This window comes from Mobula birostris, chromosome 17 (genome assembly GCF_030028105.1).
Source record: "Mobula birostris isolate sMobBir1 chromosome 17, sMobBir1.hap1, whole genome shotgun sequence".
NCBI lineage: Eukaryota > Metazoa > Chordata > Chondrichthyes > Myliobatiformes > Myliobatidae > Mobula > Mobula birostris.
Genome location: NC_092386.1, coordinates 6,090,403 through 6,113,785, shown reverse-complemented (window position 1 = coordinate 6,113,785; position 23,383 = coordinate 6,090,403). Strand labels below are relative to the sequence as shown.

General features: G+C 49.0%; 1 protein-coding gene across 1 annotated transcript in view; it reads left to right on the top strand.

Moving 5' to 3' along the window:
• adgrv1 (adhesion G protein-coupled receptor V1) overlaps nt 1-23,383 on the top strand; it is a 525,473-nt gene that overhangs the window by 337,098 nt on the left and 164,992 nt on the right. The window contains exons 81-82 of the mRNA XM_072281026.1: nt 17,110-17,270; nt 22,367-22,467. Of these exons, the coding sequence (XP_072137127.1) occupies nt 17,110-17,270; nt 22,367-22,467 (262 nt within the window). The remainder of the gene's footprint in view (nt 1-17,109; nt 17,271-22,366; nt 22,468-23,383) is intronic.

The window sequence follows — 23,383 nt, the reverse complement described above, 5'->3', positions numbered from 1 at the left end:
AGTCTGGATATGTTCTGTACACGGATGAGTGGGGTATGGAGGGGTATGGTCCGGGTGTGGGAAGTCTGGATATGTTCTGTACACGGATGAGTGGGGTATGGAGGGGTATGGTGTGGGTGTGGGAAGTCTGGATATGTTCTGTACACGAATGAGTGGGGTATGGAGGGGTATGGTCCGGGTGTGGGAAGTCTGGATATGTTCTGTACACGGATGAGTGGGGTATGGAGGGGTATGGTCCGGGTGTGGGAAGTCTGGATATGTTCTGTACATGGATGAGTGGGGAGTGGAGGGGTATGGTCCGGGTGTGGGAAGTCTGGATATGTTCTGTACACGGATGAGTGGGGTATGGAGGGGTATGGTCCGGGTGTGGGAAGTCTGGATATGTTCTGTACACGGATGAGTGGGGTATGGAGGGGTATGGTCCGGGTGTGGGAAGTCTGGATATGTTCTGTACACGGATGAGTGGGGTATGGAGGGGTATGGTCCAGGTGTGGGAAGTCTGGATATGTTCTGTACACGGATGAGTGGGGTATGGAGGGGTATGGTCCGGGTGTGGGAAGTCTGGATATGTTCTGTACACGGATGAGTGGGGTATGGAGGGGTATGGTCCGGGTGTGGGAAGTCTGGATATGTTCTGTACACGGATGAGTGGGGAGTGGAGGGGTATGGTGTGGGTGTGGGACATCTGGATATGTTCTGTACATGGATGAGTGGGGTATGGAGGGGTATGGTCCGGGTGTGGGAAGTCTGGATATGTTCTGTACACGGATGAGTGGGGTATGGAGGGGTATGGTCCAGGTGTGGGAAGTCTGGATATGTTCTGTACATGGATGAGTGGGGAGTGGAGGGGTATGGTCCGGGTGTGGGAAGTCTGGATATGTTCTGTACACGGATGAGTGGGGAGTGGAGGGGTATGGTGTGGGTGTGGGACATCTGGATATGTTCTGTACACGGATGAGTGGGGTATGGAGGGGTATGGTCCGGGTGTGGGACGTCTGGATATGTTCTGTACGTGGATGAATGAAGCATGGAGGGGTATGGTGTGGGTGTGGGACATCTGGATATGTTCTGTACACGGATGAGTGGGGTATGGAGGGGTATGGTCCGGGTGTGGGACATCTGGATATGTTCTGTACACGGATGAGTGGGGTATGGAGGGGTATGGTCCGGGTGTGGGAAGTCTGGATATGTTCTGTACACGGATGAGTGGGGTATGGAGGGGTATGGTCCGGGTGTGGGAAGTCTGGATATGTTCTGTACACGGATGAGTGGGGTATGGAGGGGTATGGTCCGGGTGTGGGAAGTCTGGATATGTTCTGTACACGGATGAGTGGGGTATGGAGGGGTATGGTCCGGGTGTGGGAAGTCTGGATATGTTCTGTACATGGATGAGTGGGGAGTGGAGGGGTATGGTCCGGGTGTGGGACATCTGGATATGTTCTGTACACGGATGAGTGGGGTATGGAGGGGTATGGTCCGGGTGTGGGAAGTCTGGATATGTTCTGTACACGGATGAGTGGGGTATGGAGGGGTATGGTCCGGGTGTGGGAAGTCTGGATATGTTCTGTACACGGATGAGTGGGGTATGGAGGGGTATGGTCCGGGTGTGGGAAGTCTGGATATGTTCTGTACACGGATGAGTGGGGTATGGAGGGGTATGGTCCGGGTGTGGGACATCTGGATATGTTCTGTACACGGATGAGTGGGGTATGGAGGGGTATGGTCCGGGTGTGGGAAGTCTGGATATGTTCTGTACACGGATGAGTGGGGTATGGAGGGGTATGGTCCGGGTGTGGGAAGTCTGGATATGTTCTGTACACGGATGAGTGGGGTATGGAGGGGTATGGTCCGGGTGTGGGAAGTCTGGATATGTTCTGTACACGGATGAGTGGGGAGTGGAGGGGTATGGTCCGGGTGTGGGAAGTCTGGATATGTTCTGTACACGGATGAGTGGGGAGTGGAGGGGTATGGTCCGGGTGTGGGAAGTCTGGATATGTTCTGTACACGGATGAGTGGGGTATGGAGGGGTATGGTCCGGGTGTGGGAAGTCTGGATATGTTCTGTACACGGATGAGTGGGGAGTGGAGGGGTATGGTCCGGGTGTGGGAAGTCTGGATATGTTCTGTACACGGATGAGTGGGGTATGGAGGGGTATGGTCCGGGTGTGGGAAGTCTGGATATGTTCTGTACACGAATGAGTGGGGTATGGAGGGGTATGGTCCGGGTGTGGGAAGTCTGGATATGTTCTGTACACGGATGAGTGGGGTATGGAGGGGTATGGTCCGGGTGTGGGAAGTCTGGATATGTTCTGTACACGGATGAGTGGGGTATGGAGGGGTATGGTCCGGGTGTGGGAAGTCTGGATATGTTCTGTACACGGATGAGTGGGGAGTGGAGGGGTATGGTGTGGGTGTGGGAAGTCTGGATATGTTCTGTACACGGATGAGTGGGGTATGGAGGGGTATGGTCCGGGTGTGGGAAGTCTGGATATGTTCTGTACACGGATGAGTGGGGTATGGAGGGGTATGGTGTGGGTGTGGGAAGTCTGGATATGTTCTGTACACGAATGAGTGGGGTATGGAGGGGTATGGTCCGGGTGTGGGAAGTCTGGATATGTTCTGTACACGGATGAGTGGGGTATGGAGGGGTATGGTCCGGGTGTGGGAAGTCTGGATATGTTCTGTACACGGATGAGTGGGGTATGGAGGGGTATGGTCCGGGTGTGGGAAGTCTGGATATGTTCTGTACACGGATGAGTGGGGTATGGAGGGGTATGGTCCGGGTGTGGGACATCTGGATATGTTCTGTACACGGATGAATGGGGTATGGAGGGGTATGGTCCGGGTGTGGGAAGTCTGGATATGTTCTGTACACGGATGAGTGGGGTATGGAGGGGTATGGTCCGGGTGTGGGAAGTCTGGATATGTTCTGTACACGGATGAGTGGGGTATGGAGGGGTATGGTCCGGGTGTGGGACATCTGGATATGTTCTGTACACGGATGAGTGGGGTATGGAGGGGTATGGTCCGGGTGTGGGAAGTCTGGATATGTTCTGTACATGGATGAGTGGGGTATGGAGGGGTATGGTCCGGGTGTGGGAAGTCTGGATATGTTCTGTACACGGATGAGTGGGGTATGGAGGGGTATGGTCCGGGTGTGGGAAGTCTGGATATGTTCTGTACACGGATGAATGGGGTATGGAGGGGTATGGTCCGGGTGTGGGACATCTGGATATGTTCTGTACACGGATGAGTGGGGTATGGAGGGGTATGGTCCGGGTGTGGGAAGTCTGGATATGTTCTGTACACGGATGAGTGGGGAGTGGAGGGGTATGGTCCGGGTGTGGGAAGTCTGGATATGTTCTGTACACGGATGAGTGGGGTATGGAGGGGTATGGTCCGGGTGTGGGAAGTCTGGATATGTTCTGTACACGGATGAGTGGGGTATGGAGGGGTATGGTCCGGGTGTGGGAAGTCTGGATATGTTCTGTACACGGATGAGTGGGGTATGGAGGGGTATGGTCCGGGTGTGGGACATCTGGATATGTTCTGTACACGGATGAGTGGGGTATGGAGGGGTATGGTCCGGGTGTGGGAAGTCTGGATATGTTCTGTACACGGATGAGTGGGGTATGGAGGGGTATGGTCCGGGTGTGGGACATCTGGATATGTTCTGTACACGGATGAGTGGGGAGTGGAGGGGTATGGTCCGGGTGTGGGAAGTCTGGATATGTTCTGTACACGGATGAGTGGGGTATGGAGGGGTATGGTCCGGGTGTGGGAAGTCTGGATATGTTCTGTACACGAATGAGTGGGGTATGGAGGGGTATGGTCCGGGTGTGGGAAGTCTGGATATGTTCTGTACACGGATGAGTGGGGTATGGAGGGGTATGGTCCGGGTGTGGGAAGTCTGGATATGTTCTGTACACGGATGAGTGGGGTATGGAGGGGTATGGTCCGGGTGTGGGAAGTCTGGATATGTTCTGTACATGGATGAGTGGGGTATGGAGGGGTATGGTCCGGGTGTGGGAAGTCTGGATATGTTCTGTACACGGATGAGTGGGGAGTGGAGGGGTATGGTCCGGGTGTGGGAAGTCTGGATATGTTCTGTACGTGGATGAATGAAGCATGGAGGGGTATGGTGTGGGTGTGGGAAGTCTGGATATGTTCTGTACACGGATGAGTGGGGTATGGAGGGGTATGGTCCGGGTGTGGGAAGTCTGGATATGTTCTGTACACGGATGAGTGGGGTATGGAGGGGTATGGTCCGGGTGTGGGAAGTCTGGATATGTTCTGTACATGGATGAGTGGGGTATGGAGGGGTATGGTCCGGGTGTGGGAAGTCTGGATATGTTCTGTACACGGATGAGTGGGGAGTGGAGGGGTATGGTCCGGGTGTGGGAAGTCTGGATATGTTCTGTACGTGGATGAATGAAGCATGGAGGGGTATGGTGTGGGTGTGGGAAGTCTGGATATGTTCTGTACACGGATGAGTGGGGTATGGAGGGGTATGGTGTGGGTGTGGGACATCTGGATATGTTCTGTACACGGATGAGTGGGGTATGGAGGGGTATGGTCCGGGTGTGGGAAGTCTGGATATGTTCTGTACATGGATGAGTGGGGTATGGAGGGGTATGGTCCGGGTGTGGGAAGTCTGGATATGTTCTGTACATGGATGAATGGGGTATGGAGGGGTATGGTCCGGGTGTGGGAAGTCTGGATATGTTCTGTACACGGATGAGTGGGGAGTGGAGGGGTATGGTCCGGGTGTGGGAAGTCTGGATATGTTCTGTACACGGATGAGTGGGGTATGGAGGGGTATGGTCCGGGTGTGGGAAGTCTGGATATGTTCTGTACACGGATGAGTGGGGTATGGAGGGGTATGGTCCGGGTGTGGGAAGTCTGGATATGTTCTGTACACGGATGAGTGGGGTATGGAGGGGTATGGTCCGGGTGTGGGAAGTCTGGATATGTTCTGTACACGGATGAGTGGGGAGTGGAGGGGTATGGTGTGGGTGTGGGAAGTCTGGATATGTTCTGTACATGGATGAGTGGGGTATGGAGGGGTATGGTCCGGGTGTGGGACATCTGGATATGTTCTGTACATGGATGAGTGGGGTATGGAGGGGTATGGTCCGGGTGTGGGAAGTCTGGATATGTTCTGTACACGGATGAGTGGGGAGTGGAGGGGTATGGTGTGGGTGTGGGAAGTCTGGATATGTTCTGTACACGGATGAGTGGGGTATGGAGGGGTATGGTCCGGGTGTGGGAAGTCTGGATATGTTCTGTACACGGATGAATGGGGTATGGAGGGGTATGGTCCGGGTGTGGGAAGTCTGGATATGTTCTGTACACGGATGAGTGGGGTATGGAGGGGTATGGTCCGGGTGTGGGAAGTCTGGATATGTTCTGTACACGAATGAGTGGGGTATGGAGGGGTATGGTCCGGGTGTGGGACATCTGGATATGTTCTGTACATGGATGAGTGGGGTATGGAGGGGTATGGTCCGGGTGTGGGAAGTCTGGATATGTTCTGTACACGGATGAGTGGGGTATGGAGGGGTATGGTCCGGGTGTGGGAAGTCTGGATATGTTCTGTACACGGATGAGTGGGGTATGGAGGGGTATGGTCCGGGTGTGGGACATCTGGATATGTTCTGTACACGGATGAGTGGGGAGTGGAGGGGTATGGTCCGGGTGTGGGAAGTCTGGATATGTTCTGTACACGGATGAGTGGGGTATGGAGGGGTATGGTCCGGGTGTGGGACATCTGGATATGTTCTGTACACGGATGAGTGGGGAGTGGAGGGGTATGGTCCGGGTGTGGGAAGTCTGGATATGTTCTGTACACGGATGAGTGGGGTATGGAGGGGTATGGTCCGGGTGTGGGAAGTCTGGATATGTTCTGTACACGGATGAATGGGGTATGGAGGGGTATGGTCCGGGTGTGGGAAGTCTGGATATGTTCTGTACACGGATGAGTGGGGTATGGAGGGGTATGGTCCGGGTGTGGGAAGTCTGGATATGTTCTGTACACGGACGAGTGGGGTATGGAGGGGTATGGTCCGGGTGTGGGAAGTCTGGATATGTTCTGTACACGGATGAGTGGGGTATGGAGGGGTATGGTCCGGGTGTGGGAAGTCTGGATATGTTCTGTACACGAATGAGTGGGGTATGGAGGGGTATGGTCCGGGTGTGGGAAGTCTGGATATGTTCTGTACACGGATGAGTGGGGTATGGAGGGGTATGGTCCGGGTGTGGGAAGTCTGGATATGTTCTGTACACGGATGAGTGGGGTATGGAGGGGTATGGTCCGGGTGTGGGAAGTCTGGATATGTTCTGTACACGGATGAGTGGGGAGTGGAGGGGTATGGTCCGGGTGTGGGAAGTCTGGATATGTTCTGTACACGGATGAGTGGGGTATGGAGCGGTATGGTCCGGGTGTGGGAAGTCTGGATATGTTCTGTACACGAATGAGTGGGGTATGGAGGGGTATGGTCCGGGTGTGGGACATCTGGATATGTTCTGTACACGGATGAGTGGGGTATGGAGGGGTATGGTCCGGGTGTGGGAAGTCTGGATATGTTCTGTACATGGATGAGTGGGGTATGGAGGGGTATGGTCCGGGTGTGGGAAGTCTGGATATGTTCTGTACACGGATGAGTGGGGTATGGAGGGGTATGGTCCGGGTGTGGGAAGTCTGGATATGTTCTGTACACGGATGAGTGGGGTATGGAGGGGTATGGTCCGGGTGTGGGAAGTCTGGATATGTTCTGTACACGGATGAGTGGGGTATGGAGGGGTATGGTCCGGGTGTGGGAAGTCTGGATATGTTCTGTACACGAATGAGTGGGGTATGGAGGGGTATGGTCCGGGTGTGGGAAGTCTGGATATGTTCTGTACACGGATGAGTGGGGTATGGAGGGGTATGGTCCGGGTGTGGGAAGTCTGGATATGTTCTGTACACGGATGAGTGGGGTATGGAGGGGTATGGTCCGGGTGTGGGACATCTGGATATGTTCTGTACACGGATGAGTGGGGAGTGGAGGGGTATGGTCCGGGTGTGGGACATCTGGATATGTTCTGTACACGGATGAGTGGGGAGTGGAGGGGTATGGTCCGGGTGTGGGAAGTCTGGATATGTTCTGTACACGGATGAGTGGGGAGTGGAGGGGTATGGTCCGGGTGTGGGAAGTCTGGATATGTTCTGTACACGGATGAGTGGGGAGTGGAGGGGTATGGTCCGGGTGTGGGAAGTCTGGATATGTTCTGTACATGGATGAGTGGGGTATGGAGGGGTATGGTCCGGGTGTGGGAAGTCTGGATATGTTCTGTACACGGATGAGTGGGGTATGGAGGGGTATGGTCCGGGTGTGGGAAGTCTGGATATGTTCTGTACACGGATGAGTGGGGAGTGGAGGGGTATGGTCCGGGTGTGGGAAGTCTGGATATGTTCTGTACACGGATGAGTGGGGTATGGAGGGGTATGGTCCGGGTGTGGGAAGTCTGGATATGTTCTGTACACGGATGAGTGGGGTATGGAGGGGTATGGTCCGGGTGTGGGAAGTCTGGATATGTTCTGTACACGGATGAGTGGGGTATGGAGGGGTATGGTGTGGGTGTGGGAAGTCTGGATATGTTCTGTACACGGATGAGTGGGGTATGGAGGGGTATGGTCCGGGTGTGGGAAGTCTGGATATGTTCTGTACACGGATGAGTGGGGAGTGGAGGGGTATGGTCCGGGTGTGGGAAGTCTGGATATGTTCTGTACACGGATGAGTGGGGTATGGAGGGGTATGGTCCGGGTGTGGGAAGTCTGGATATGTTCTGTACACGGATGAGTGGGGTATGGAGGGGTATGGTCCGGGTGTGGGACATCTGGATATGTTCTGTACACGGATGAGTGGGGTATGGAGGGGTATGGTCCGGGTGTGGGAAGTCTGGATATGTTCTGTACACGGATGAGTGGGGTATGGAGGGGTATGGTCCGGGTGTGGGAAGTCTGGATATGTTCTGTACACGGATGAGTGGGGTATGGAGGGGTATGGTCCGGGTGTGGGAAGTCTGGATATGTTCTGTACACGGATGAGTGGGGAGTGGAGGGGTATGGTCCGGGTGTGGGACATCTGGATATGTTCTGTACACGGATGAATGGGGTATGGAGGGGTATGGTCCGGGTGTGGGAAGTCTGGATATGTTCTGTACACGGATGAGTGGGGAGTGGAGGGGTATGGTCCGGGTGTGGGAAGTCTGGATATGTTCTGTACACGGATGAGTGGGGTATGGAGGGGTATGGTCCGGGTGTGGGAAGTCTGGATATGTTCTGTACACGGATGAGTGGGGTATGGAGGGGTATGGTCCGGGTGTGGGAAGTCTGGATATGTTCTGTACACGGATGAGTGGGGAGTGGAGGGGTATGGTCCGGGTGTGGGACATCTGGATATGTTCTGTACACGAATGAGTGGGGTATGGAGGGGTATGGTCCGGGTGTGGGACATCTGGATATGTTCTGTACACGAATGAGTGGGGTATGGAGGGGTATGGTCCGGGTGTGGGAAGTCTGGATATGTTCTGTACACGGATGAATGGGGTATGGAGGGGTATGGTCCGGGTGTGGGAAGTCTGGATATGTTCTGTACATGGATGAGTGGGGAGTGGAGGGGTATGGTCCGGGTGTGGGAAGTCTGGATATGTTCTGTACACGGATGAGTGGGGAGTGGAGGGGTATGGTCCGGGTGTGGGACATCTGGATATGTTCTGTACACAGATGAGTGAGGTATGGAGGGGTATGGTCCGGGTGTGGGACATCTGGATATGTTCTGTACACGGATGAGTGGGGAGTGGAGGGGTATGGTCCGGGTGTGGGAAGTCTGGATATGTTCTGTACACGGATGAGTGGGGTATGGAGGGGTATGGTCCGGGTGTGGGAAGTCTGGATATGTTCTGTACACGGATGAGTGGGGTATGGAGGGGTATGGTCCGGGTGTGGGAAGTCTGGATATGTTCTGTACACGGATGAGTGGGGTATGGAGGGGTATGGTCCGGGTGTGGGAAGTCTGGATATGTTCTGTACACGGATGAGTGGGGTATGGAGGGGTATGGTCCGGGTGTGGGAAGTCTGGATATGTTCTGTACACGGATGAGTGGGGTATGGAGGGGTATGGTCCGGGTGTGGGACATCTGGATATGTTCTGTACACGGATGAGTGGGGTATGGAGGGGTATGGTCCGGGTGTGGGACATCTGGATATGTTCTGTACACGGATGAGTGGGGTATGGAGGGGTATGGTCCGGGTGTGGGACATCTGGATATGTTCTGTACACGGATGAGTGGGGTATGGAGGGGTATGGTCCGGGTGTGGGAAGTCTGGATATGTTCTGTACATGGACGAGTGGGGTATGGAGGGGTATGGTCCGGGTGTGGGACATCTGGATATGTTCTGTACACGGATGAGTGGGGTATGGAGGGGTATGGTCCGGGTGTGGGAAGTCTGGATATGTTCTGTACACGGATGAGTGGGGTATGGAGGGGTATGGTCCGGGTGTGGGAAGTCTGGATATGTTCTGTACACGGATGAGTGGGGAGTGGAGGGGTATGGTCCGGGTGTGGGAAGTCTGGATATGTTCTGTACACGGATGAGTGGGGTATGGAGGGGTATGGTCCGGGTGTGGGAAGTCTGGATATGTTCTGTACACGGATGAGTGGGGTATGGAGGGGTATGGTCCGGGTGTGGGAAGTCTGGATATGTTCTGTACACGGATGAGTGGGGTATGGAGGGGTATGGTCCGGGTGTGGGAAGTCTGGATATGTTCTGTACACGAATGAGTGGGGTATGGAGGGGTATGGTCCGGGTGTGGGAAGTCTGGATATGTTCTGTACACGGATGAGTGGGGTATGGAGGGGTATGGTCCGGGTGTGGGAAGTCTGGATATGTTCTGTACACGGATGAATGGGGTATGGAGGGGTATGGTCCGGGTGTGGGAAGTCTGGATATGTTCTGTACACGGATGAGTGGGGTATGGAGGGGTATGGTCCGGGTGTGGGAAGTCTGGATATGTTCTGTACACGGATGAGTGGGGTATGGTCCGGGTGTGGGAAGTCTGGATAGGTTCTGTACACGGACGAGTGGGGTATGGAGGGGTATGGTCCGGGTGTGGGAAGTCTGGATATGTTCTGTACACGGATGAGTGGGGAGTGGAGGGGTATGGTCCGGGTGTGGGAAGTCTGGATATGTTCTGTACACGGATGAGTGGGGTATGGAGGGGTATGGTCCGGGTGTGGGAAGTCTGGATATGTTCTGTACACGGATGAGTGGGGTATGGAGGGGTATGGTCCGGGTGTGGGAAGTCTGGATATGTTCTGTACATGGATGAGTGGGGTATGGAGGGGTATGGTCCGGGTGTGGGAAGTCTGGATATGTTCTGTACACGGATGAGTGGGGTATGGAGGGGTATGGTCCGGGTGTGGGAAGTCTGGATATGTTCTGTACACGGATGAGTGGGGTATGGAGGGGTATGGTCCGGGTGTGGGAAGTCTGGATATGTTCTGTACACGGATGAGTGGGGTATGGAGGGGTATGGTCTGGGTGTGGGAAGTCTGGATATGTTCTGTACACGGATGAGTGGGGTATGGAGGGGTATGGTCCGGGTGTGGGAAGTCTGGATATGTTCTGTACACGGATGAGTGGGGAGTGGAGGGGTATGGTCCGGGTGTGGGAAGTCTGGATATGTTCTGTACACGGATGAGTGGGGTATGGAGGGGTATGGTCCGGGTGTGGGACATCTGGATATGTTCTGTACACGGATGAGTGGGGTATGGAGGGGTATGGTCCGGGTGTGGGAAGTCTGGATATGTTCTGTACACGGATGAGTGGGGTATGGAGGGGTATGGTCCGGGTGTGGGAAGTCTGGATATGTTCTGTACACGGATGAGTGGGGTATGGAGGGGTATGGTCCGGGTGTGGGAAGTCTGGATATGTTCTGTACACGGATGAGTGGGGAGTGGAGGGGTATGGTCCGGGTGTGGGACATCTGGATATGTTCTGTACACGGATGAGTGGGGTATGGAGGGGTATGGTCCGGGTGTGGGAAGTCTGGATATGTTCTGTACACGGATGAGTGGGGTATGGAGGGGTATGGTGTGGGTGTGGGAAGTCTGGATATGTTCTGTACACGGATGAGTGGGGTATGGAGGGGTATGGTCCGGGTGTGGGACATCTGGATATGTTCTGTACACGGATGAGTGGGGAGTGGAGGGGTATGGTGTGGGTGTGGGAAGTCTGGATATGTTCTGTACACGGATGAATGGGGTATGGAGGGGTATGGTCCGGGTGTGGGAAGTCTGGATATGTTCTGTACACGGATGAGTGGGGTATGGAGGGGTATGGTCCGGGTGTGGGACATCTGGATATGTTCTGTACACGGATGAGTGGGGTATGGTCTGGGTGTGGGAAGTCTGGATATGTTCTGTACACGGATGAGTGGGGTATGGAGGGGTATGGTCCGGGTGTGGGAAGTCTGGATATGTTCTGTACATGGATGAGTGGGGTATGGAGGGGTATGGTCCGGGTGTGGGAAGTCTGGATATGTTCTGTACACGGATGAGTGGGGTATGGAGGGGTATGGTCCGGGTGTGGGACATCTGGATATGTTCTGTACACGGATGAGTGGGGTATGGAGGGGTATGGTCCGGGTGTGGGAAGTCTGGATATGTTCTGTACACGGATGAGTGGGGTATGGTCTGGGTGTGGGAAGTCTGGATATGTTCTGTACACGGATGAGTGGGGTATGGAGGGGTATGGTCCGGGTGTGGGAAGTCTGGATATGTTCTGTACACGGATGAGTGGGGTATGGAGGGGTATGGTCCGGGTGTGGGAAGTCTGGATATGTTCTGTACATGGATGAGTGGGGTATGGAGGGGTATGGTCCGGGTGTGGGAAGTCTGGATATGTTCTGTACACGGATGAGTGGGGTATGGTCTGGGTGTGGGAAGTCTGGATAGGTTCTCTACATGGACGAGTGGGGTATGGAGGGGTGAAGTGTGGGTGTGGGATGCTAGGACTAGGCAGAAAAACAATTCGACATGGACTAGATGGATTGAAGGGGCTGTTTGTGTACTGTACTGCTCTATGATTGATTATACTCCCTGAGGCTGTGACCCTGCTGAACCTCACAACACCATGGTAAGCAGTATTGCAGCCATATTGTACTGTCTCAGTACTTTTATATTTGTGTGCTGTAGCACTTACTTTTTATTCGCTGTTATTTTGTAAATAACACTATTCTTTGCATTTCTGGTTAGATGCTAACTGCATTTCATTGGCTTTGTATTTGTACTCGGCACAATGACAATAAAGTTGAATCTAATCTAATCTAATCTAATTATCTGACCTACTCCCAGGAGGAGTAGTGTCGTGGTGCTTGATGCAGGATAATCTGTACGGTCTTGTTGACTGGTCTCCAGCTTCTGCTGGCTTCAATTCCACCTGCACATTGCCATTAGGGAATTTAACGCCATAACACATAGGTTATTCAGCTCATGGGGCCTGCTCTGCTATTCCAAAGTTCAAAGTAAATTTATACTCAAATATATATGTCACCATACAACCCTGAGACTCACTTTCTTGTGAGCATACACGTTGTATACAAGTACAATAGAATCAATGAATGACTGCACCCAACAAGACAAACAACCAATGTGCAAAAAACAACAAACTGTAAATATAAAATAAAAGAATAATTAACAAACAAACAAACAAGTAAGCAATAAATATCAAGAACATGAGATGAAGAGATCTTGAAAGTGAGTCTGTAGGTTGTAAGTACAGTTCAGTGATGGGGTGAGTGAAGTTCTCCCGATGGTTGAGGGGTAATAACTGTTCCTGAACCTGGTGGTGTGGGACCCGAGGCTTCTTTACCTTCTTTCTGATGGCAGCAGCAAGAAGAGAGCGTGGCCTGTATGATGGGGGTCCTTGATGATGGATGCTGCTTTCCTGTGGCAGCACCCCATGTAGATGTGCTCAGTGGTGGGGAGGACTTTAGCCATAATGGACTGGGCAGCATCCACTATCTTTTGTTGGATTTTCTATTAAAAGGTGTTGGTGGTTCCATACCAGGCCGTGATGCAACCAGTCAATACACTCTCCATCACACATCTTCCAAACTTCAAAGCAAATTTATTATCAAAGTACATAGATGTCAAATCCATTTTCTTGTGGGCATACTCAATAAATCCATAATAGAATAATTACCATAACACCATTAAATATAGGAGCAGAACTAGGTCACTTGGCCCTTCGAGTCTGGTCTACCATTTCATCATGGCTGATCTATTTTCCCTCTCAGGCCCAATCTCCTCCTTTCTCTCTGTATCCCTTCATGCCCTGACTAATCAAGAATCTATCAACCTCTGCCTTAAATATGCTCAGTGACTTGGCTTCCACAACCACCTGTGGCAATGAATTCCACAGATCCACCACTCTCTGGATAAAGAAATTCCTCCTCATCTCCCTTCTAAAAGGATGTCCCTCTATTCTTCTGGTCTTAGACTCTCCCACCATAGGAAACATCCCCTCACGTTCAATATCGATGCCTTTCACCATTTGATGGCTTTCAGTGAGATCTCCCCCCACCATTCTTCTGAATCCCAGAGTGTACTGGCTCAGAGCAGTCAAACACTCTTCGTATGATAAGCCTTTCAAACCCAGAATCATTTTCGTGAACCTCCTTTGAACCCTTGTATTCCAAGTCTTACCCTCTCCTCCTGGACTCCCCCACCATACAAAACATCCTCTCCACTCCACAGGACTTTTATAATGCCAGCACATCCTTTCTTAGATAAGGGGCCCAAAACTGCTCACAATACTCCAAGTGAGGCCTCAGTTTGCCTTCCTTTGCACATTGGCTGGTTGTCAGTATGTGTGGTTTTTAACATAGAACGTAGAATAGTACAGCATAGTTTAGCCCTTCGGCCCACAATGTTGTGCCGACCCTCAAACCCTGCCTCGCATATAACCACCCACCTTAAATTCCTCCATATAGCTGTCTCATATAGTAGTCTCTTAAATTTCATTAGTGTATCTGCCTCAACCACTGACTCAGGCAGTGCATTCCACGCACCAACCACTCTCTGAGTAAAAAACCTTCCTCTAATATCCCCCTTGAACTTCCCACCCCTTACCTTAAAGCCATGTCCTCTTGTATTGAGCAGTGGTGCCCTGGGGAAGAGGCGCTGGCTATCCACTCTATCTATTCCTCCTATTATCTTGTACACCTCTATCATGTCTCCTCTCATCCTCCTTCTCTCCAAAGAGTAAAGCCCTAGCTCCCTTAATCTCTGATCATAATGCATACTCTCTAAACCAGGCAGCATCCTGGTAAATCTCCTCTGTACCCTTTCCAATGCTTCCGCATCCTTCCTATAGTGAGGTGACCAGAACTGGACACAGTACTCCAAGTGTGGCCTAACCAGAGTTTTATAGAGCTGCATCATTACATTGCGACTCTTAAACGCTATCCCTCGACTTATGAAAGCTAACACCCCATAAGCTTTCTTAACTACCCTATCCATCTGTGAGGCAACTTTCAGGGATCTGTGGACATGTTGTATTTTGTATATTGTATATTGTATTGCATATTGTATTTCATTGTTCTACTGGGAATGCCTGAAAGAAAATGAATCTTAAGGTAATATATGGTGACATATACAAACTGGATACGGTATACACTCTCTGAGTTGAACTATGGGTATTGTTAGTTCAAATATAGTAAATACTTGATGATAGGAGTGCACACACAGCAACATGTTGATGAGCCGAATGGTTTAATTATTCTCCTCTGTCTTGTGGTTTTATGGATATAATATGAAAACAATTGTTTCTGCCTTATGGGAAAATCAGTTTACAGAGATTTCTCATGAATGTAACCGGGATCTGTCTGTAATTGGGAGGCCACTTAAATTAAAACATGAGCGGACAGGTCTCTGAGAGCAGGAAGAATCGTTCGGGGATATGGGTGCTGCCTGTCCCAGTAAAAGATTGCTGCTTACAACACCATCAGTGGAATACTTCACTGGCCTCTCAAACAGACCCGAACCATGCTTCCCTGCCATGTTTCCTCTGTTGCATCTCCACTTGTCATCCCATCCATTTTGGTATCCTCTCCATTAACCCTAGTGACGCTTTTTCTGTCCAAGCTGTTTGGTTTTATTTTTGTTTTCTCTTATTCAAAGATGCAGCACAGAAACAGGCCCTTCCAACTCAGTGAGCCCACACCACCCATTTATACCCATGTGACCAAGTATCCTACTAAGCCAGACATCTTTGGAATGTGGGAGGGAACTGGAGTACCCAGAGGAAACAAAGTGAGGTAGCCAGAACTGAACACGTGTGGTCTAACCAGTATTACTTCATAGAGCTGCAGTGTTACCTAACAGCTCTTGAACTCAATCCCATACTAATGAAGGCCAACACACCGTGCGTCTTCATGACCATCCCATCAACTTGTGTGGCAATGGTCTTGTTTGCCAATCACAACTCAAGTTCCAAACTTCAAGTCAACTCCAAAGTTGCGAGTGCTTCCTTGCTGTCTAAATTGAATCTTGAGCTCAGGAAGAGCATTTTTCAGTCAAACAGAATGATACATTTGACTTTTCTTTCATTCCAGTAATAAACATAGGGCGGGATAGTAGCAAAACACATTTGCAGCTCTGGTGACTCACGTTCATTCCACCGCTGTCTACAAGAAGTTTGTATGTTCTCTCTGTGACTGCGTAGGTTTCCTCCAGGTGCTCCAGTTTTCTCCCACATTCCAAGTTCAAGTTCAGTTTATTGTCATTCAACCATGCACATGTATACCGTCAAAAAAAACAATGTTCCTCTGGACCAAGGTGCACAACACAATACATATAACTCACACATAACACAAAGTAATAATACCACAAATACATTAACGCACAATAAGGTGCAATTGCAATACAAGTTAAAAAGCATAATGCTACTTCCCTAATGGCATGAACATCGATTTCTCCAACTTCCAGCATTTTATCTTCCCTCCCCTCCTCTTCATTTCCCTACTCTGGCCTCCTAACTCTTCTCACCTGCCAATCACTGCCCCGGTACTACTCCTCCTTCCCTTTCTCCCACAATCCACTCTCCTCTCCTATGAAATTCCTTCTTCCCCAGCCCTTTACTTTTCCACTTAATACCTTCCAGCTTGTTACTTAATTTCCTCCCTCCCCCACCCATCTGGCTTCACCTATCACCTGCAGCAACACACACAAAATGCTGGAGGAACTCAGTACCTATGGAAAAGAGTAAACAGTCAAACCCTATCTCATTTCACCTTCCAGCTTATCCTCCTTCTACTCCTCCCACCTTTTTATTCTGGAATCCTTTCCAGAATGGTCTGATGAATGGTCTTGGCCTGAAACATCAACTGTTTATTCATTTCCATAGATGCTGCCCGATCTGCTGAGTTCCTCCAGCATTTTGTGTGTGTTGCTCTGGATTCCCAGCATCTACAGAATCTCTTGTGTTTATATTGCTTCATATGTACGGGATAGTCGGTGAATTGGTCGCATGAGGTTGATAGATTCTCTGTTGGTCAGGACATGAAGGGATATGAGGAGAAGTCAGGAGATTGGAGCTGAGAGGGAAAATGGAGCAGCCATGATGAAATGGTGGAGCAGACTTGATGGGCCAAATGGCCTTATTCTGCCCCTATATCTTATAATTGGGCAGCGTGGGCTCATTGGGCTGGAAGGGTTAGTTTTTTTTTGTGTGCCATACTCTACCAGAGCCTTGGCAACCACTTTTCAACCACTTTGCACGGATAGAAAGCGTGCCCGGGAGCGGCCCGACTGGATTCGAACTTGGAAACCTTCGCTCCGCAGTCCGGCGCTGATGTCACTGCGCCACCAGCCAGTCCAAGGGGTTAGTTACCATGCTTTATATCTAAAAACAACATAGAATAAAATTATTGTCTGCTTTGTCACCTTAAGGTCAAGCAGACAAGGCTCGCCACTGGAAGGAACTAAGTCATTTGATTGTGTTTTCATTTCACTATAATATTTGAGATGTTTACCTCTAACAATCCTTTGATTATTTTAACAGTTGGCTATCAAGCAACCAGTTCTGTCGAGTGGTTGATGACTTGAGTAACTTCGTGGAGTGTGCCTGCTCGCACATGTCCACCTACACGGCCTCTGCCCTAACAGAGACACTTCCCGTTTACAATGAAATCTTCTTCTCAGCCGCATTCATCTGTATTTCAGGTAGGTGGGAAATGGAACATAATTTGGGAAAGTGCATGATCCTATTGCATAAGATGATTGGACTGTAAGGAAGGTTATTCTTCAAAGTACACAGTTGACCACTTTATTAGGTACATCTAATTTTGTGTGTGTTGCACTGGATTTCCAGCATCTGTAGAATTTCTTGTGTATAAAATTTGAGACTAGGCATAATAGTTTGGCTTGAACTAAATGGGCCAAAGACCCTGTTTCTCTACTGTACTTCTCTCTGACTCTAAAAGGCTCTCTTTAGGTTCAAGAATGTAACCATAGATGATCCAAGCATCTGTTCTTGGTCTTCAGTTATTCATGATTTATATTAATTTCTGGTGGGGTTGGTATGTAAAATATTCAATCTTGCCAGATACATGAAGATAGGCTGGAGAGCAAGGAGGATATAGGGTCTCTGCTGAAAGATGCAGGAAAAGGGCCATCATCATCATAAAGGATCCCACCCACCCTGCTTACTGTCTGTTTATCCCACTACCATCAGGGAGGAGGCTACATAGCATCCATGCTAGGACCACCAGACTCAAAATCAGTTATTTTCCCCCAAGCAGTAAGGCTGATCAACACCTCCACCCACTAATGCCACTGCTTTATTTTTTCCTGTCAGTCACCATTTGTACAGCTTAACATCAATAAATCTAAGTAGATAAGCTATCTTATGGTTTGATATTTATTATGTTCTTTATCTTTGGTGGGTTTTTGGTGCTGCCTCAGATCCAGAGTATCAATTATTTTGTTCTCCTTTCCACTTGTGTACAGGAAACAAGATTGAACAATCTTGAATCTTGCAACTGGGTGTAAAAAGAATGAATGAGTGGGTAGTTTAATGTGGGGAGTTCTGAAGTTGTGACTTTGATAAGAAGAATCTAAGGACAGAATTTTATTTAAATGGAAAAGGATTGTAGATGAGTGAAGGGGAGGCAGTATGGAAGATGAAGACACACACTCAACATTTCAAGAACAGCTTATTCCCTTCTGCCATCTGATTTCTGAATGGTCCATGAACACTACCTCACTATTCCACTTTTGCACTCTTTATTAATTTATTCATTTTTAGCTCATAGTAATTTTTTATGTGTTGCACTATACTGCTGCCATAAAACAACAAATTTCGTGACATATGTCAGTGATAATAAGCCAGATTCTGGTATTCTTTAATCAGAGGCTGGTGAATCTGTGTATTCATTGCTATGCTGGCTGTGGAGGCCGAATCATTGGTATCTTTAAAACATAGATCGATAGGTTCTTGAGGGTGTCAAAGGTTATGGGGAGAAGGCAGGAGAATGGGGTTGCGAGAGTTAATAAATCAGCCATGTTGAAATGACGGAGGAGATGCAATGTGCCAGATGGCCTAATTCTGCTCCTGTGTCTTGTGGTCTTACGGTAATGTATCAGTAGTAGTGGTAAAGGTCATTAACTTGGTGTTTCCTCCGGGGTAGGATGTCGCCTGTCTAAAGTGGTGCTGGATCAGCTCCTGGTTTAAAAGTGATTCATTTGATAAAAAGTTGCTGGTGAACACAGCAGGCCAGGCAGCATCTATAGGTAGCGGTACACTCGACGTTTTGGGCCGAGACCCTTCATCAGGACTAACTGAAAGAAGAGATAGTAAGAGATTTGAAATCCTCTGGGCTCCCTTTCCCCTTCCTTTCTCCCTAGGCCTCCCATCCCATGATCCTCTCATATCCCTTTTACCAATTAACTTTCCAGCTCTTAGCTCCATCCCTCCCCCTCCTGTCTTCTCCTATCATTTTGGATCTCCCCCTCCCCCTCCCACTTTCAAATCACCTACTATCTCTTCTTTCAGTTAGTCCTGACGAAGGGTCTCGGCCCAAAACATCGACTGAACCTCTTCCTATAGATGCTGCCTGGCCTGCTGCGTTCACCAGCACTTTTTATGTGTGCTGCTTGAAATTCCAGCATCTGCAGATTTCCTTGTGTTAAAGTTCAAAGTACATTTATTATCAAAGTATGTATACCATTTACAAACTTGAAGTTCATTTTCTGGCGGGAAGCTACAAAACAAAGAAACACAATAGAATCTACAAAAAAACAGCACGCAACAAAGACTGTCAAACACCCAACGTCTGGGGAAGATAAACAAATGTTTAAACAGTAGCAAAGTGAACAAATATCACGCAGAACATGAACTGCAGAGCCCCTGAATATGAACCCACAGCCACAGAGCCAGGTTCAGCACTGACGCGAGGGCTGATGGCTGCAGGCCACAGCTGCAGAGTCAGTTCAGCACTGAGGTACCTCATGGAGTAATGAGTCGAACACCAGTTCATCCTTCGCCCTTGTCCTCGACGCCTTAATTTTTTAATCTGGCTCGGCGCTTAATTCAGCGAAACTTCAATTTATTATCTGCTTTCGGTCCCAGATCCCACTGCTTTATTCTGGCCCTGAAGTTTCAATCCAGATTCGAGATTCAGAACTGACTCCTTGCTGGCTCTCTTCTCTCTATTTCTCCAAACATTTTCCTCTGTAAGCAAACCGCACCCCATCAATATTTTTCACTATTTCTCTTGTCATTTTGGTTCATTTTTCTTCTTGATCCCTGCTTAGTGGTCTCTGCCCTGTTCCTTCAGTCCTTTGATTTCAGATATCAAGTTCTCATCTTCTCAGTGTAGTTAACTATTGCTTTAAATTTGCAGTTTCCCTGCATATTGATTATTTCTTACTCTTTGTTTTTCATTGATTCTATTGTATTTCTCAGTTCTACTGGGAATTCTTCTTCTTCTTAACCCTATCACCCCTACTGAGGCACAGGCCGCTGAAAGCAGCTCACCAGATTCCTCTGTCCTTGGCAGTCTCTCAATCTTTCAAGGTGTAGCTCATCAAAAAGCCTTCCTCTCCCAGGGGTGATGTCTCTGGAGCTCCTGTTGCCGTTTCTGTAACAGTGGTTTTTTACAGGATGAGGTTGCTAGCCCCATACCTAACCCTACTCCTTTCATAGCTGGGCTTGAGACTGTCCATGGCAGAGTTGTTCCGGTGTAAATGCCTGCAAGAAAATGAATCGCAGGGTAATACATGTGACATATATGTACGTACTTTGATAATAAATGTATTTGAACTTTGAACTTTTGTTCAAGATAAGAAATTAGTGTCCTACATTTGCATCATACACAGGGGTGCCCTCTACAGTTACCTGATGAGGTAGCCGTAGTCTTTTGCTGGAGCCGATGCCATCAGGTGATACCCAACCTTCATAGAGTGTTTCGACCCTTAACCACTACACTCTCCTGCCGGTGGGTCAACAGTGGTGGCCAAGTCACTGCCCATCTGCTCCTGACTTCCAGCTCATCTCCTGTCACCTGCTCCATATCCAGCGAGAGGCGCTTTCTGCCTCCTCCCCCATCCTGCGAGCTGCTTGGTTCTTGCTCTTTTCTTCAAGGCCTAGCGCAGTCAGCAACTTCCATGCCAACCTCACTGGGAACCCTTTACAGCCAATCTCCATGGGAAATAGCCACGTCTGCCATCCTTTGTCCCTGCACTCCTGGGCTAAGGACTGGAACTTCAGGGACCCCTTGGATCCTTCCTCCCGTGGTACTATGAGCTCCACCAGGATGATTTTCTTGTCTTCGGTGGACCACAGTACGATGTCTGGTCAAAGTGTGGTTTGAGCCACCTCCAGGAACTGCATCTTCCTCCCCACATCAATGCTCATCTCCCATGATTTGGCAGCTTGCAGCAGATTGGATTTAGACCTCTGATAATGACTGGCGTAACCCTCCCCTTGATGAAAATGACTGCCCTGTTTGACTCTCTGCTAGCTGGTCTCTTTTCACACCTCTCCCGCCCCAATGTGTCAGCAAGGGACATTAGGGCTCTGTCGTAGTGCCACCTAGATCATTTTTGTGTCAAAGCTGTTTTGATCCTGACAGTATGTGTGCCATTGAACCCTGCTGACCACAAAGCTTGCAGTTAGGGTCCTCTCTCAGCCCCCATGTGTGCAGCTGTGATGGGTGAGGGAGAGTGCCATGCACGGACCACAAGAGGAAAGAAATGTACAAGGGCTGCAGTCTCCAAACCTCTGCACTTGAGAAGATCCCATTCATCCAGGCATCCTGTGACCCCAGCTCCATGCCTTCGATACCTGTCTTTCATCCTCATTGTTTGTTACCTCTGCCTGGACCATGTCACACCTATCCCTTGCACTTGCACTCCCCCATCATTGGAAGGGTGCTGAGCCGACCCAGGCATGAGTTGTCAGTGATGATTCTCAATTGCAGGAGCTCACAGCCTGGTCTATGACCGAGTTGGCGGCCCACTTTCAGCCCGATCTTGTTGTGACTCCTGCTTGGTTTATTAGCTAATCATCAGAGAACCTCAGTGTCAACACAACTCTATACCTGCAAGAAAATAAGCTCCGGGTAGTATATGGTGACATATAAGTATGTACTTTGATGCTAAAGTAACTTTGAATTTTTGTTCAAGATAAGAAATCCACGTTAGTGGCCTACTGAATAAACTCATTAAGTTTCTCAAATCAACAGCAAAATATTTTTGGCTGAAATGGACTTTGAGACATTTAAATTATGGGATATTTGCTGAGTGGATCATTGGGGTTTCTATCCACCAATTAGAGATATTTATCAGGAACGTCATGTATGCAGAGACCTCAGCATTGTCAATGCTCGCTCCTATCCGTCCAACAATCTCTTTGAGCTCCTACCACCAGGCAGGAGGTACCATAGAATTAGGACAAGAACTGTTAAATTAGGAAACAGCTTCATCCCCCAGGCTGTAGGACTACTGAACTCACTGCCACCACCCAGGTTTCATCACGTATGAAGCTCCAGTAGTCTTATACTGTTTGCTTTTTAACTTGTCTCCTACATGCACCTTATTATTTCTTAATTTATTTGAGGTAATATTACTTTATGTGCTATGTGTGCAAGTTATATGTATTGTTTAGTGCACCTTGGTCCAGAGGAATGTTGTCTCGTTTGGTGGAGTACATGTGTGTGGTTGAATGACAATACATTTGAACTTGATGCAATTACAGTGACATGTTTAAAGGCTAGTATAACATTCCTTCTAACGTCCCCCACGGTCTGTGTCCACAGGTTTCTCTCTCTCCATTTTGTCTCATCTGCTCTGTTCAAGATTTTCCATGTTTGCAGCCAAACTACTCATGCACATGATGATCGCCTGCCTTGGAACTCAGGTAAAAAAGCTTTCAGGACCATGTTAATTGAGATTTCACAATGTCTTGCAAAATATGAAATTCACTCCCATCTAATCTTTCATACAGTTTGGCTATTTCATGTATAACACCTGTTGGATTCCGATATTTATAATCCAGGTTTTTTCGGAAGTCAAGAAAGAAGCATAAACTTAATGCTTCACAATCATTTTAAATAATAATAGAATAAAGAATTGAAAAGTGGACAGTGATAGAGGTCTAGTAAGTGAAACGAGAGAAGAAGCATAGATGAGAGTCAGCCAATCAGATAGCCCCTATTCAAATAATACAACACCAACGAAAGCATCCAGAACTTTCCAGAATGATGCAAAGAGTTGTAACCACTTGGAGACACACTAAGCAATTGCATATATATATTGTGACCACTAAGAAACATACTAAGCAGTTAAATTTATATAAGTAGTTGATGGCTTTGTGGCCTGTACTTGCTGGAGTTTAGAAGAATGAGGCAGATCTCACTGAAACCTATCGAATATTGAAAGACCTACAGTAGATAAGAGTGGATATGGAGGGGATATTTCCTATAGTGGGGGAGTTTAGGACCAGAGGTCACAGCCTCAACATAAATGGACGTCTCATGAGAACAGAGATGAAGAGGAATTTCTTAAGCAAGAGAGTGGTGAATCTGTGGAATACATTGCCATGGATGGCTGTGGAGGCCAAGTTATTGGGTATATTTAAAGCAGAGGTTGATAGGTTCTTGATTAGTCAGGGTGTCAAAGGTTATGGGGAGAAAGCAGGAGAATAGAATTGAGAGAAATAGTAAATCAGCCATGATGGAAAGATGGAGCAGACTTGATGGGCTGAGTGGCCTGATTCTGCTCCTTAGTCTTATGTCCAAACTAATGCAGAAGATGGAGTGGGTTGATAAAGCCTT